This window comes from Acipenser ruthenus, chromosome 21 (genome assembly GCF_902713425.1).
Source record: "Acipenser ruthenus chromosome 21, fAciRut3.2 maternal haplotype, whole genome shotgun sequence".
In the NCBI taxonomy this organism is placed as follows: domain Eukaryota; kingdom Metazoa; phylum Chordata; class Actinopteri; order Acipenseriformes; family Acipenseridae; genus Acipenser; species Acipenser ruthenus.
Genome location: NC_081209.1, coordinates 3,791,594 through 3,805,061, shown reverse-complemented (window position 1 = coordinate 3,805,061; position 13,468 = coordinate 3,791,594). Strand labels below are relative to the sequence as shown.

General features: G+C 41.9%; 3 protein-coding genes across 3 annotated transcripts; 2 read left to right on the top strand and 1 right to left on the bottom strand.

The window, feature by feature from the left end:
* The first annotated feature begins 2,099 nt into the window (after positions 1–2,099).
* On the top strand, positions 2,100–4,196 carry LOC117428248 (polyubiquitin-B-like). The gene is made up of 2 exons (XM_034047125.3): positions 2,100–2,229; positions 3,026–4,196. Exon 2 carries the CDS (start codon positions 3,046–3,048, stop codon positions 3,514–3,516), a length of 471 nt encoding a protein of 156 aa, XP_033903016.3. The 5' UTR covers positions 2,100–2,229; positions 3,026–3,045; the 3' UTR covers positions 3,517–4,196.
* A 3,096-nt stretch (positions 4,197–7,292) lies between these two features.
* LOC117428250 (polyubiquitin-like) lies at positions 7,293–8,764 on the top strand. Its single transcript, XM_034047128.3, has 2 exons — positions 7,293–7,453; positions 8,182–8,764. The coding sequence occupies exon 2, from the start codon at positions 8,202–8,204 to the stop codon at positions 8,670–8,672; it is 471 nt and encodes a 156-aa protein (XP_033903019.2). The 5' UTR covers positions 7,293–7,453; positions 8,182–8,201; the 3' UTR covers positions 8,673–8,764.
* Positions 8,765–9,576: 812 nt separating this feature from the next.
* LOC117963105 (peroxisomal membrane protein 2-like) lies at positions 9,577–13,060 on the bottom strand. Its single transcript, XM_058994360.1, has 5 exons — positions 12,823–13,060; positions 11,311–11,427; positions 10,890–11,052; positions 10,214–10,333; positions 9,577–10,099 (listed from the first exon to the last, which is right to left on the bottom strand). The coding sequence occupies exons 1-5, from the start codon at positions 12,930–12,932 to the stop codon at positions 10,031–10,033; spliced, it is 579 nt and encodes a 192-aa protein (XP_058850343.1). The 5' UTR covers positions 12,933–13,060; the 3' UTR covers positions 9,577–10,030.
* Positions 13,061–13,468: the final 408 nt, after the last annotated feature.

Sequence of the window (13,468 nt, the reverse complement as noted above, 5' to 3'; positions counted from 1 at the left end):
TATATCTATATCTATCTATCTATCTATCTGTCTATCTATCTATCTATCTATCTATATATATATATATATATATATATATATATATATATATATATGAATGACATCAGCTGCAGACTCATATTCACTTCAACATTCACCTCTACAAGTCTCAGCTTGTACTAAGTGTTGTGCTTCTTCAGCACTTTCTGTTTCCGTTTTCTTCTTGTGTTTCAATAGCTTTCAATGTATTAATGATGATGACGTCATCCTCTGCTCAGCAGGTATCTGCTGGTATTTGTGACGGCGCCATCAGGAATTCCCCTCTTGCTGTTTTGCATTTCCTCTCTGTGCTGGCGTGTGATTGGCTGTGCTTGTCGCTGGTCTGAATTGTGTGCTTCTGCTGTCTTCCAGAACGCCCTTGAGATGTTGATACTAATCTGGCTTCCCATTCTGGGTAATCAAGAAAGAACTCAACTTAATTAAAGTAAAACCTCAAACAACTTCAAATCATCATAGACAGTAATACTAAAAGAAAAAAAAAAACGTGCCCTGAGAGCTTCTGTATAAGCAGGGAAATGCATCTTGATCATACTGGAGTACAGATCAGTCCTCTGCACCATGATGATGCATCACACAGCTGCACCGACTCAATACTGCTTTTAAATATGAGATCAAACTATGACGCAGTCAAGCAGACAAACATTATTTGCATTCTTCTCACTATAGTATTTGTTTAATAGCATTATAAATACCTGGTCTAAAAATAAGTGCAGATAATCGTACAAGGGGGTTTCCAGCATCAGGCTAGGAAAAGGTAAGTGTCAGCTCGCTGTGGTTTTGAGGAAAGGGAGGAGATCTGGAGTTACCCTGAGCACGCAGGTAAGAGAGTCCGCGGATACAGGCACATGCTCTCTCCCTGCTCAGCAATCAATCTGCAATCTACTGGTACTGTGGACAAGATTCACAACGACAAAGCATTCAGCTTCAGTGCTTACTAAGCAAGGCTTTCAGTCCCGGACAAGATATCCTTATTAATTCATTAGCAGCACTTGAATCCAGCTTACGTCACATGCGTTATAGGAAATAGTACAAAGAAAGTCATCTTTGACAAACATTTCAATGCAGGGATGGAAATAAGACTCCCATTGCCTAGCAGGTGGATCCATTCCAGGTTTAATAAGACTCACCTGAGCTGGTTACCTATACACTGTGGCTAATCAGGCTCAGATTAACCACCATGTTTACTTTCATCCAGAACTCAGGAGCACACTGTCCCGGGGGCAGATACTCACCTCATGTACATTATTCATTTAGTATCTAGACAAATACAAACTAATATATCAGCAACAAACATGACGACAGTGTCAGACTACAGTCAAACCCTAAAATCCATGGTATCCACAATCTGTAAAGCAGTACTAGAAGCTGTATAGATAGATAGATAGATAGATAGATAGATAGATAGATCGATCGATCTTACAAGGACTGACTTTTACAACAAGACAATACTGGCTTGGGCAGCAGTGTGGAGTAGTGGTTAGGGCTCTGGACTCTTGACCGGAGGGTCTTGGGTTCAATCCCAGGTGAGGGACACTGCTGCTGTACCCTTGAGCATGGTACTTTACCTAGATTGCTCCAGTAAAAACCCAACTGTATAAATTGATAATTATATGTAAAAAATAATAATGTAATTGTATGTAAAAATAATGTGATATCTTGTAACAATTGTAAGTCGCCCTGGATAAGGGCATCAGCTAAGAAATAAATAATAATAATAATTAAATCGTGTGTATAGTTAAATGTATACATGTAATGAAAAATAAAAAATAATAATAACACTAAAAAGTAAAGCTGAAATACAGTGTTTGAAAACCTCAGCTATCTTCTGCGTCATTTCCACTGTTCAGTATCATTATGCGTTATGGTGTTGATGTTAATTGCATTGAAACTGTGAAACAAACAGGTGTCATAATGTTATCCCGGACTTCGGACACAGAGCGGCCGGGGAATTGGAAACCGAAAGCCTTTGCTGAGTTTGAAAACCGAATCTTCCAGCACGTGATGCAAACAAGAGGGTGGAACTAAGAGGAATTCAACTGTTTAAAACACAGAGGCGAATAGCGGACAGGGCAGAGAGAAGGACCTGAAGCAGCGCACCTGAACTAAACTGGGAGCAGAAAAACTAAGACAGAGAACAATACAACCTGCCGTCAATATTACATTACCGCACGAGAGACAACACCGTCTAAGGTATGCAGTGTGATATTTTTATTACCATTATTATTATTATTATTTTTAAATTTATTCTTAAAGTATGTATTGTAACACCTTAGAGTTAACAAACTGGAAAGGCAGTAGGCTGGGCACGTGCACTAAAAGATTAGATGCGTCTAAAAGCAGCCTATACTACACCATTACATTTATTTCAAAATATCACAATATTAGTTATAATTACAATGAGATTTGAATGTGCTATAATATGGTTCACGTATATTGAATGATAATGTAATTACCTGTAATATACCTCTCTATGAAGCAACTTTTTTCTATAATAGTTAAACATTAAATAAGTTATAATACTAATAGCTATATTTTGGGGTTGAATCGTTTTTTATCGGGTTAAACTCTAAAATCAAAGTCTTTGTCAATTACTAGTGTCCCTAAATCCGAATACAACGTGTAATACAGTCCGGGAGTCACTATAGCGGAGGCAGCGCGGTCCTGTGCGCTCTTCCTTTAGATGATTTTACAGAAGAGAGGCTGAGGTGCTGTTTGGCTTAGTGCTTAGAGCTGAGGGACTGGGAAGCAGTGTGACTTATTGCGTAGACTTAAGGGACTGGCTCTTATTGGTTAGAGCTGAGGGAGTGGGAGGCGGAATGGAATAGGGATTCGATCTGAGAGACTGGGAGGCAGGCTAGTGTAATAGTAAACATATTTTCTCCCAAACTGAAAAAACTTAAAATAAACGTAGCCTCCAGCACAATAAAACGATTCCGCACATCTAAATAATGAACGCATCCTCATTCTCTTTCTCTCCTATCCGCAGCGCTTATCCTCGAAGTGAAGATGCAGATTAAAGTAACGACCTTGACGGGGACTTGTTACCCCGTGGAAATGGATCCTAGCGCCACAGTGGGGCAGCTGAAGCAGGAGATCGAGCGACGGGTCAGTGTTCCAGCGTTCCGGCAGAAACTGGCGATGCAGAAGAACGGGCGCAAAGAGCTGGAAGACGAGGGGAGGCGGCTGAGCGAGTGCGGGCTGGAGCACGGAGACACCGTGCTGGTGCTGGTCACCGAGCCCAAGTCCATGCAAGTCTTCTTGCGGAACGACAAGGGCAAGACGCATACATACGAGATCTTCCCGGGGGAGACGGTCACCGAGTTCCGGCAGAAGGTTTATCGGGTGGAAAGGGTTCCACCAGAGCAACAGGTGCTCGTCTGTCAATCCAAGACGCTTCAAGACGGCAGGAAATTGGAGGATTACAACATCAGCCCCAATACTACCATCACCTTGAACTTGCGTCTGAGAGGAGGCTAAGCGCAGCGCTGCGTCCAGTGCCTTCCAGAGATGCTTATCATCTTTGAATTACACCATGGACCTGATCTATAAAAGCATAATTACAGTACTACAGATTATCCTTAAATTTATGACAATTTGTTTTTCTTGTTTTTTTTTTTAAGTTATTGTTTGTGTATTAAAATACTTGATGCATTCCCTACGCTAAGGAGCTCTATAATGTGGTTGGCATCCCCCAGCACAACCGTTTAAAAAGATCACCTTAAAAAAAAAAAAAAAAAAAAAAAAAAAAGTTGTGAATGCTTGCAAGTTTGCACAATCCCATTGGCCGGGCTGGCAGCCAGTTTCCACTGGAGGCAATCTTGGTATTGTCCTTTTCTACTCTTACGGTAGCCCCAGGCTCTAATGCAGAATCAGAAGATTGTCTTGATGTATCACTTCCCAAAGCAGGCACAACTAGAGCTTTGGACAGACGCCAACTGCATTGTGATGTCAGCGCCTTCGCCTCTCACTACTGAGAGATTCAGCTGATCAGGGCCATGCAGCTCTCCTAAACGTGGCTCATCTGCTGGGTGTCAAAGATCGTAACAATTAATGTGTCCCTGTTTTAAAAATGATATCTTTTGAGTGTGTAACGTTTTATTTGTGTATAGCTTTGCAATTAAATAAAAAAAACTATTTAAAAATTTAAAAAGGCTGAACCTGTTTCATCAGGGTTGACTTACTGATGTGAGTGAGTGTCTGGGTGTGTGGGGTGGGGTGGGTATACACAGAACTTGTTGAATGGTTAATTTTATAAATCAGAATTAACTTCTCACCTATCCTCGTTGAAAAGGTGGTCATGAACTGTAAACCTGGTTTTAAGTAATCTTTAGATAAACAGCTCTTAACAAAATAGTCCTTAAAGTGAACAGAGCCCTGGATGTAATATTGAATTACAACCTGAAACGTCATGTATCAGAACACCACTCTTTAAAGTTTACTATTTAAAATACTACTACTACGACTACTACTACTACTACTACTACTAATAATAATAATAGTAGTACTACTACTACTAATAGCATCACCAAATCAAAATGTATATTTAGTATCACATAAAATGGAGCACTGCTTGAGTTCAAGATGGGCTCTTCTCAAATGAAGAGAGTTATGTTATGATAATTGCCTGTGTGTTCGCGCATTATCTTTCTCAATTATAGAAAATGACTGCCACCCTGTGGTCGCTTTGTGGTAGTTTAAGCAACAACTTCAGCACACACGCTATCTCAGAAGCAGGAGTGTTTACTTTTGTATTTATGAAGTTTGAGAAGAAACGGCAGTAAAGTATGATTATATATCTATATCTATCTATCTATCTATCTATATATATATATATATATATATCATATTTTGGACAAAGTAACTTTGCAACACAGTAAAGAGTGCATACATTAGGAAGGTGTGTTATACCATTGACAACAATTTGAAAGATGTAAAACAAAAATGTTCCAATCTAAGTGTGGAAACTCCCTGGTAGGACCAGAGGATTGTTCTCGAGTGTGATTCATGCTGCTTACCTGGCCTGACCTTTACAGAGAAACACAAACTGACTTTCCAATCTCAGTATAACAACAAATATGAACCTTTTACACAGCGCCTCCCACAACGAAAACAGAAACTTTCACACGTCACCTGGTAAACAAGGGATATTTGAAACCCCATGACATTAAACCTCTCATTGGCTAACCTTATTAACCTTTTTGGAATGAACGCAAATCAGCCTAAATGAGCCTCTAGTTTAATAACAGTGGTTTAGCTACCTGAGGGGTGATCTGAGGAACCTCCGCACAGGGGTAAAGACACTGGATGTGATCAGTGTTTTACAGAGCGGGGACAGCCCTGGATTGCACCTACCCTGCATACCCCAGGGTCACCCGGAGTCCTGGAACAAGTGGTGATACACGTATTATCTCTGACTAAAGGTAAATGGTACACAATGAATACTAGTGGCGTGGGGTATAAGACCAATGCAAAACTGCATGAAACTCTAATAACAATTATAGACATCAATTTAACACTTTCCTTCTTATTGTAAAGTACTACTTGACATGTCATGCAAATATCTACTAAGTATATTAGACCATATTTTAACACCCTGGAGTTTTTGAGCTAATCAGACACCACCATATATATTTATAAGTTGATATCAGCTGCAGACTCATATACACTTCAGCATTCACCTGTACAAGTCTCAGCTTGCTTCTTCAGCACGTTCTGTTTCTGTTTTCTTTCTCCTGCTTATCAGGGCTCCGTGCACGATGACGTCATCCTCTGCTCAGCAGGTATCTGCTGGTATTTGTGACGGCTCGCATCAGGAATTCCCCTCTTGGCTGTTTTGCATTTCCTCTCTGTGTCGGAAAACCTTTAAAAACTTCAAATCCTCAGTCATAAAATAGCCAGGAATACTAAAAGAAATGTAGTTTGTGCAAAAAAAAAAAAACTGTGCACTGTGTCAGGTGCCCTGAGAGCTTCTGTATAAGCAGGGAAATGCATCTTGATCATACTGGAGTACAGATCAGTCCTCTGCACCATGATGATGCATCACACAGCTGCACCGACTCAATACTGCTTTTAAATATGAGATCAAACTATGACGCAGTCAAGCAGACAAACATTATGGCTAAAAATAAAGCCTGTTCATACCTTTGGCACCTTGGTGTCGGGGACCCTGTTCTAGGTTGAAATAGTGGAATCGTTTTGAAGAAAGGAAGGACATTTAAACATGTTACCTGTTTAAAGAGCACTGAAATACTGGGAGGTCCAGTTTCATTTTCATTAGGTGATTGGACAGCTGTAATCTATATCAATGTCACGTTCATGTGTGAAAACGGGATTTGATAGATGCTTGTTTTCAGAAGCATTTATGAAAGAATTGTACTTTTGTTTTAAGCATTTCTACATTCTGTATCTTAGAAATGAGTGTTAGGATTGTCTTCTGTCTCTAATAGTATAACAAAACCACTGTATATCTTTATCAAACATATTGCCCCAACTGGAACCAAAGATAAGCCAAGGATTGAATCCAAAGCTTGAGAAAGAACATTTTGCCTCACACTGTTGCTTAAGCCCCCAGCAATACCAGCAGTAGTAAAACACAAAGGTGACTATCAGTCACCTACACAATCACCTGTGACAACGAAGCATCTCGTTGAGATAAAGGAGTCATTAGGAACGTGGAGCTGGTTTAAGCACCCTGTTTGTGTCACAAAAAGTCTAACCCTTTGATCCACAGTATTGCACTGTCGCTGTAAAGAGATATATATATATATATTATATATATATATATATATATATATATAGAGAGAGAGAGAGAGAGAGAGAGAGAGAGAGAGAGAGAGATTGGAGGGACCATACTTCAATACTCCCAGTACATAAGTGAACTGTGTAAGCATATAGGGATACTTTCAATAATGGAAGTGACCTTACAAGGACTGACTTTTACAACAAGGGAAAACTGGCTTAAACCTGGTTTCTAGTTAAATGTGTACATGTAATAAAAAACAATTCTGAATTAAAAAAATAAAATGGTAAAAAAAATAATTAAAATAAAACTGAAACAGAGCATTCTTAACCCTTGGTTATCTTCAGTGTCATTGTGGAGTTGATGTCTATTACAATGAAACTTAAACCATCATGACTCATGTCTGAGTCAGAGAGGGACCAGGGAAAAGGAAACAAAGTCTTGGCTGCGTTTCTAAACGCAAAATAAAAACCAAAACAAAGACAGAAAGAAAAGAGGGTGGAACCAGGAGGAGCTCAGCTGCTCAAAAGAGAGGCGAGCAGCGGACAGGTGAGAGAAGGACCTGAAACAGCACACCAGTACTAAACTGGGAGCAGAAAAACTAAGAGAGAGAAAAATACAACCTGCCGTCAATATTACATTACCGCACGAGAGACAACACCGTCTAACTCTAAGGTATGCAGTGTGAGATTTTAATTTATTCTTAAAGTATGTATTGTAACACCTTAGAGTTAACAAACTGGAAAGACAGTAGGCTGGGCATGTGCACTAAAAGATTAGATGTGTCTAAAAGTAGCCTATACTACACCGTTACATTTATTTCAAAATATCACAATATTAGTTATAATTACAATGAGATTTGAATGTGCTATATTATGGTTCATGTATTTTGTATGATGTAATTACCTGTAATATATTCTCTCTGAATGAAGTAACTTTGTTTTATAAGTTACACAACATTAAATAAGTGAACTGCTTTGTGTTCATACTTTTAGACTTTAGAGCAGAATGATTAAGGTGCTGTTTGTCTTAGTGCTTAGAGCCGAGGCACTTGGAAGCAGTGTGATTAAGTGGATAGAGCTGGGAGACCGAGGGCAGTGTGCCTTATGGCTTAGACTCAAGGGACAGGGAGGCGGAGTGGCTTAGTGGTTTGTTGATGGACTGGGAGGCAGAGTAGCTTATTTGTTAGAGATAGGGGACTGGGAGGCAAAGTGGAATAGGCATAATTCCACACATGCCTTCCAGGGACTGGTGTAGTACTAAACACATTTTCTCCTGAACTGAAAAACTTAAACTAAATGTAGCCTCTAGCTCAATAACATGAGAGGCACTGATCACCCTATAGTTCCGCCGCACATCTCCTTGATTAACGCATCTTCATTCTCTTTCTCTCCCATCCGCAGTGCTTATCCTCGAAGTGAAGATGCAGATTAAAGTAACGACCTTGACGGGGACTTGTTATCCCGTGGAAATGGATCCCAGCGCCACAGTGGGGCAGCTGAAGCAGGAGATCGAGCGTCGGGTCAGTGTTCCAGCGTTCCGGCAGAAACTGGCGATGCAGAAGAACGGGCGCAAAGAGCTGGAAGACGAGGGGAGGCGGCTGAGCGAGTGCGGGCTGGAGCACGGAGACACCGTGCTGGTGCTGGTCACTGAGCCCAAGTCCATGCAAGTCTTCTTGCGGAACTACAAGAACCAGACGCATACATACGAGATCTTCCCGGGGGAGACAGTCACCGAGTTCCGACAGAAGGTTTATCGGGTGGAAAAGGTTCCACCGGATCAACAGAGGCTCTATTATGAATCCAAGCCGCTTGAAGACGGCAGGAAATTGGAGGATTACAACATCAGGCCCGAAACTACCATCAACTTGTGCCCGCGTCTAAGAGGAGGCTAAGTGCAGCGCTGCGTTACTTGGCGTTCATTGTTATCGATGATTGTAACAACTGTCCGTGTAACATTTGCAGTTAAATAAAAGTCTATTTAAAAAAACAATACTGAATCTGTTTTATCAAGGTTGACTCTTACTGAATATGTGTGTGTGTGCGCGCGTGGGAGGGTGTCTATACACAGAACATGTTAAATTAATCATTTTATAATGAGAATTAACTTCTAATCTCCCCTAGCTGAAAAAGGTAACCGTCACTGCTTGAGTTCAAGATGGGCTCTTCTCAAATGAAGAGAGTTATGTTATGATAATTGCCTGTGTGTTCACGCATTATCTTTCTCAATTACAGAAAATGACTGCCACCGTGTGGTCGCTTTGTGGTAGTTTAAGCCACAACTTTAGCACACACGCCATCTCAGAAGCAGGAGTGTTTACTTGTGTATTTATGAAGTTTGAGAAGAAACGGCAGTAAAGTATGAATATGAAGACAGCAGTTTGCATTCTCCAAACACAATTCCACACGAGCACTTCCTGTGACATCATGATGTGTGACCTTCGTGTCACACCTGGCTGCAGGTTGGATGGTAAACTGCAGCTGGAGCTGGTGGAGAGCCCGTGTGACAGCACTTTACACACTGGCTACACTGCTTTCATGGAGCACACTGAGACATAGTGCAAGTAAACTATATACAAGTCAGATTTCACAGCTGTAACACCATAACATCATTAAAAATCTTATACTATATGACTGGGCGTAGTTTAATTATTTTAGTTTACCTTTTCATACAGTAATAAGGCAGTCCTTGTTTATATAGTTGATTTATATCTCAAAGGTAGTTTTAGCCTGGGGGCACGCAACACTTTTAACCTGCTTCCAAACGTCCGTAGAAGATATTAAATGAAATCTGCAATGTATAGGCAGTCACTGTTTTTATTAACATTTTATAAGAAACACCTACCTAAAAAATAGAAAGAGGGGACTTACATTTGTAAATACCAGACATCTTTGTTAGCCAGTCAGTTAACTACAGTTCCCATAATTCTTCAGTATGGCACAAAACCATATTTAGTTTATCTAATGATTTTTCCAATTCCACATTCCCCTCCAGGTTTCTGTTCCTGCCCATAGTGTTAATTGGGCCAGTTTGATACCCCTGATATTCAGGAGAGAACGGCCCACTTCACCATCACAGTCAGTTGTCGTTAGTTACCGTTGCTAGGTTTCTGATAGCGTGCTGGTACCCCAGGCTCTTGGCTGTCTTGTGTATTAATACCCTTCAACCCCGGAGAGCTGGCTGTTAAAACCAGGCTTTGCACAAACGCTTCAAAACCTCTATTCCGTCTGATTGGTGCAGGTGCTGGTGACATCACTTCCTCACTGAGGCCAGGTAGGCGTACCAAAACAAGGCCACAAGGTTGGCAAACAGGACCCGGAACTGCACAGAAAAGAGAATCATGCTGTCACGTTCTGTGAGCCATTATTGAACAGCGTGGGCTCTCACAAAATAAGAGGACCCCATGGCCCTCCCTCCCCCTACCGCAGTGCCTACCTGCACAGGTACATAGTTGATGTTGATAAACTGGAACGGGGTCCACACTTTCCAGTTCATCTTGAGGGCTGACCAGTACTCAGTCCTGACCCTGTTCTGGAATGCAGCCCAGCTCTTACCCTGTAACACAGTGACACAGTCAGGCAGGCTGCAGCCCGAGAGACACAGGGCAACCAGAGGATAAGTCCAAAATCAATAAACCCTTTTAACAAAGTCCAATAACTCATTGCGACACGCATTTACACAAGCAGCCTGGCCAAAATGGTACAGGTACTCCGCACACATAAAACAGAAGTCTTCCTTCTGGAATAGCAACCCTTGCACAATAACATTCCTAGTTTGTTGCACTGTGTACTTTTTCTTTGAGATAGAGGGTAAACTTCCCAATCTCAGTGGACTTTGAATGGACACAGTTTGTATTCCCAATACACCCCTCTCCCTTGGGAGAACTACAGGATCCCACACTGTAGCTGTGAGCCCCTCCTCCTCCTCTCTCTCTCTCTCCTATACAATTATAATGTATTATTCTTAACCCCAAAGGCATCAAGGACGAAAGTTAAGGAAAAACAAGACTGGCGTTTTTATTTGATTCTTAAGCAAAGCCTCGTTTATGGGGAACTATTTAGACGAGTAGGATGTCTGCGTGGAATTTGTTTCCCGGAGGAAGGCGTCTCACCTCTAGGAAGTTCATGGCCAGGAAGAAGACCAGGAGGAAGGCGGGGGCAAAGATGAGCCGGTCCAGCAGCAGCCTCTTCAGGACGCAGTGCGAGGCCGAGGAGGGGACAAGCAGCTCCAGGCACTGGTAGAAATAGTGGCTGACAGGCCCGGTGACACACAGTCTGGGAGACAGGGGAAGAGAGAGAGAGGCACAGACTGATGCGTGGAGCAATCCCATATTCACTTTGAAAATGTAGCTTCGTCATAAATACAAACCGCACGAGATGACATCTTATACAATAACAGACACTGAACAAATAAAACACGCTTTAAAATTGAAAGTCAGCAGTATAGGTCATGGATTACCCATCAACCACCAAGCCTGCCCACTGGAGACTGAACAATCAATTAATTGATGTTATCAACGTCTAATACCTTACCCATAGGCTGCAAAGCGGGCCGGTCCCAACCATTCCAGGCCTTTTCCCAAACTGGACCCCTTGCCTCTCCTCCGCAAGCCTTGCGACAGCAGGTTTCCCAAAGCCGATAGGATCCCGCTGGGGAGACAACGCACAGCTTTCATGGATTATTTATTCCGTAGCACAGGGAAAAGATGGGGACTGACCCACTGGGCAGTGAAGCCCTCTGTGTATAAAGAGACAGGGATGCAAACAAGACTTCCATTGTGAGCAGTCCATTGTGAGTACGCCAGGTTCACTGATCCTACCTGATCTTTGCAATCAATGATATTTCTCCCCGATAGAGCAGCTAAACCCCAGGCAGACACATAGCTCAGCTACAATTTCGAAAGCTTTAGGGGAGGGGTTCAAATGCTTTTGAAAGTTCAAAGCAATTCTTTTTTTGTTTCATCGTCTTGAACCAGCAAAGCAATTGTGAGTGAACATTGGAATTTCCAAAATTATAATAAACTGTAACACCAGTCTCTCTTTCCTACTTTCACCTGAAGAAGAGACCTTTGAGGTCTTGAAAGCTTGTGATTAATTATTGTTCAGTTAGTCCAATAAAAGGGATCACATCTCCTTCTCTTTAGTCTAAGAAATTGTAAAAAAAACACGCAGAGAAACCCATTCCTGTGCAGAAGTAAGAAAATAGGTTGGTGAACATCGTTAAATGAATAATTAACACAGATATCTTGCACTAGACAAAAAGTCGCGTGAACATGACCTAGCGTATGCTGCGCTCAACTACCCCTGCTCGGGTGAATCACTAACCGCTGTTAAGCTAACAGAGCGAGACGGATCTCAATGAGGGATCTGATTGGGCATGTGGAGTACAGCGCCCAGGTAGGCTTAAACACCCTGCTGCTGGAATGCCATAACTGAACACCCAAAGACCAAGTCTAAACTGATATTAAAAAATATATATTATTTCAATCTTCAATCTGGAAAATGCGACAACTTAGCGTGGGGCCTCCGTAGCCTAGTTGTGTACCTTTTTTTGGTACATTGCATGCAATGCATCACACAGCGCCCCAAGTGTCCCATGGGTAAGAGGTTTTGTGTGTGTGTGTGACCAAGCTCACCCCATTGCATCCTTCTATATGCTTCAGGAAAGCTGTCACCTCGACTGTTTGAACCGCTAGATCCACAGGGACAGCACTGTCACGTATCTCTGTTTGCTGTATAGTCGGTGCTGGGTACACACAGGAGAATGTGTCACTGTAGTGTGACTCTACAGCCGAGGCAGAGCTCGGGATGCACTGCACCCACGATGCCTATCCTCTAAACTCGATTACAAAAGCAATTACAGCACGTGCAATGGTACACTCGAAGGAAAAGTGAACACACACGGTACTAGAGACGGAAAAGGCATTTGACAAAAAAAACGCTGCCTTATAAATATGCTATTATTTCCAATCTCGGGTTACCACTCTAAACACAAACAAAACAAACGAACCCCAGACCCCCCCCCCCAAAAAAAAAAATCCTCACCTGGTTACAGATTTGGTGAGGATCGGGTACTTTTTCAGCAAAAGCAGGTACTGCTGCAGCAGTCGCTGGTAGAAGGCAGGGTCGCGCACCGGTATCGACTCCACGGGCATTGTCCGGGCTCTCGGATCACACAATAAACAACAGTGTTGAAAAAGTCAAATTCAAGTCGGGCAGCCTGGTGCTGGTCACTCGGAAATGCGAGCAGGGAACACACGCCCACTCAACCGTACACTTTCAGATACAGCAGCAACCTTTACCGTAATTACCAATACTAAGCACCCCTCTCGATATCTGCAGCAAAATAACTCCAGGCATTTTGAAAATTAGGTCATTTATATTGTTTCCTGTTTTATTGTTGTTTAACAGTTTTTAATATTCATAATAAAAAACAAAATGATCACTAAATAATGTTTGGGGTTGCGTGGCGTTATTATATTCAAAACCTTGCTGGTCCTAAATAGGTCTCTATCTCTTTAAAAACTGAAATCGTAAATACCAGTGACTTAAAATGATTTGACAGAAGGCGGAGACTCTTGACGTAGAGAGTAAAGTGGGTGGGATTTGGAGATTCAGCGTTGATTTTCTTCATCTCCATTGGTTTGACGTCATAGAACCGGCGCGTGAGGCGGGATTGGGTGCGGTTAGG

Excerpts from the sequence above, each read along its gene's own strand:
- LOC117428248 (XM_034047125.3), top strand. The coding sequence starts at position 3,046 with ATGCAGATTAAAGTAACGACCTTGACGGGGACTTGTTACCCCGTGGAA.
- LOC117428250 (XM_034047128.3), top strand. The coding sequence starts at position 8,202 with ATGCAGATTAAAGTAACGACCTTGACGGGGACTTGTTATCCCGTGGAA.
- LOC117963105 (XM_058994360.1), bottom strand. The coding sequence starts at position 12,932 with ATGCCCGTGGAGTCGATACCGGTGCGCGACCCTGCCTTCTACCAGCGA. Across the intron at positions 11,428-12,822 it reads CTCACCAAATCTGTAACCAG|CGGGATCCTATCGGCTTTGG; the intron begins GTGAGGATTTTT and ends TTGTCTCCCCAG. Across the intron at positions 10,100-10,213 it reads TCAACTATGTACCTGTGCAG|TTCCGGGTCCTGTTTGCCAA; the intron begins GTAGGCACTGCG and ends TTTTCTGTGCAG.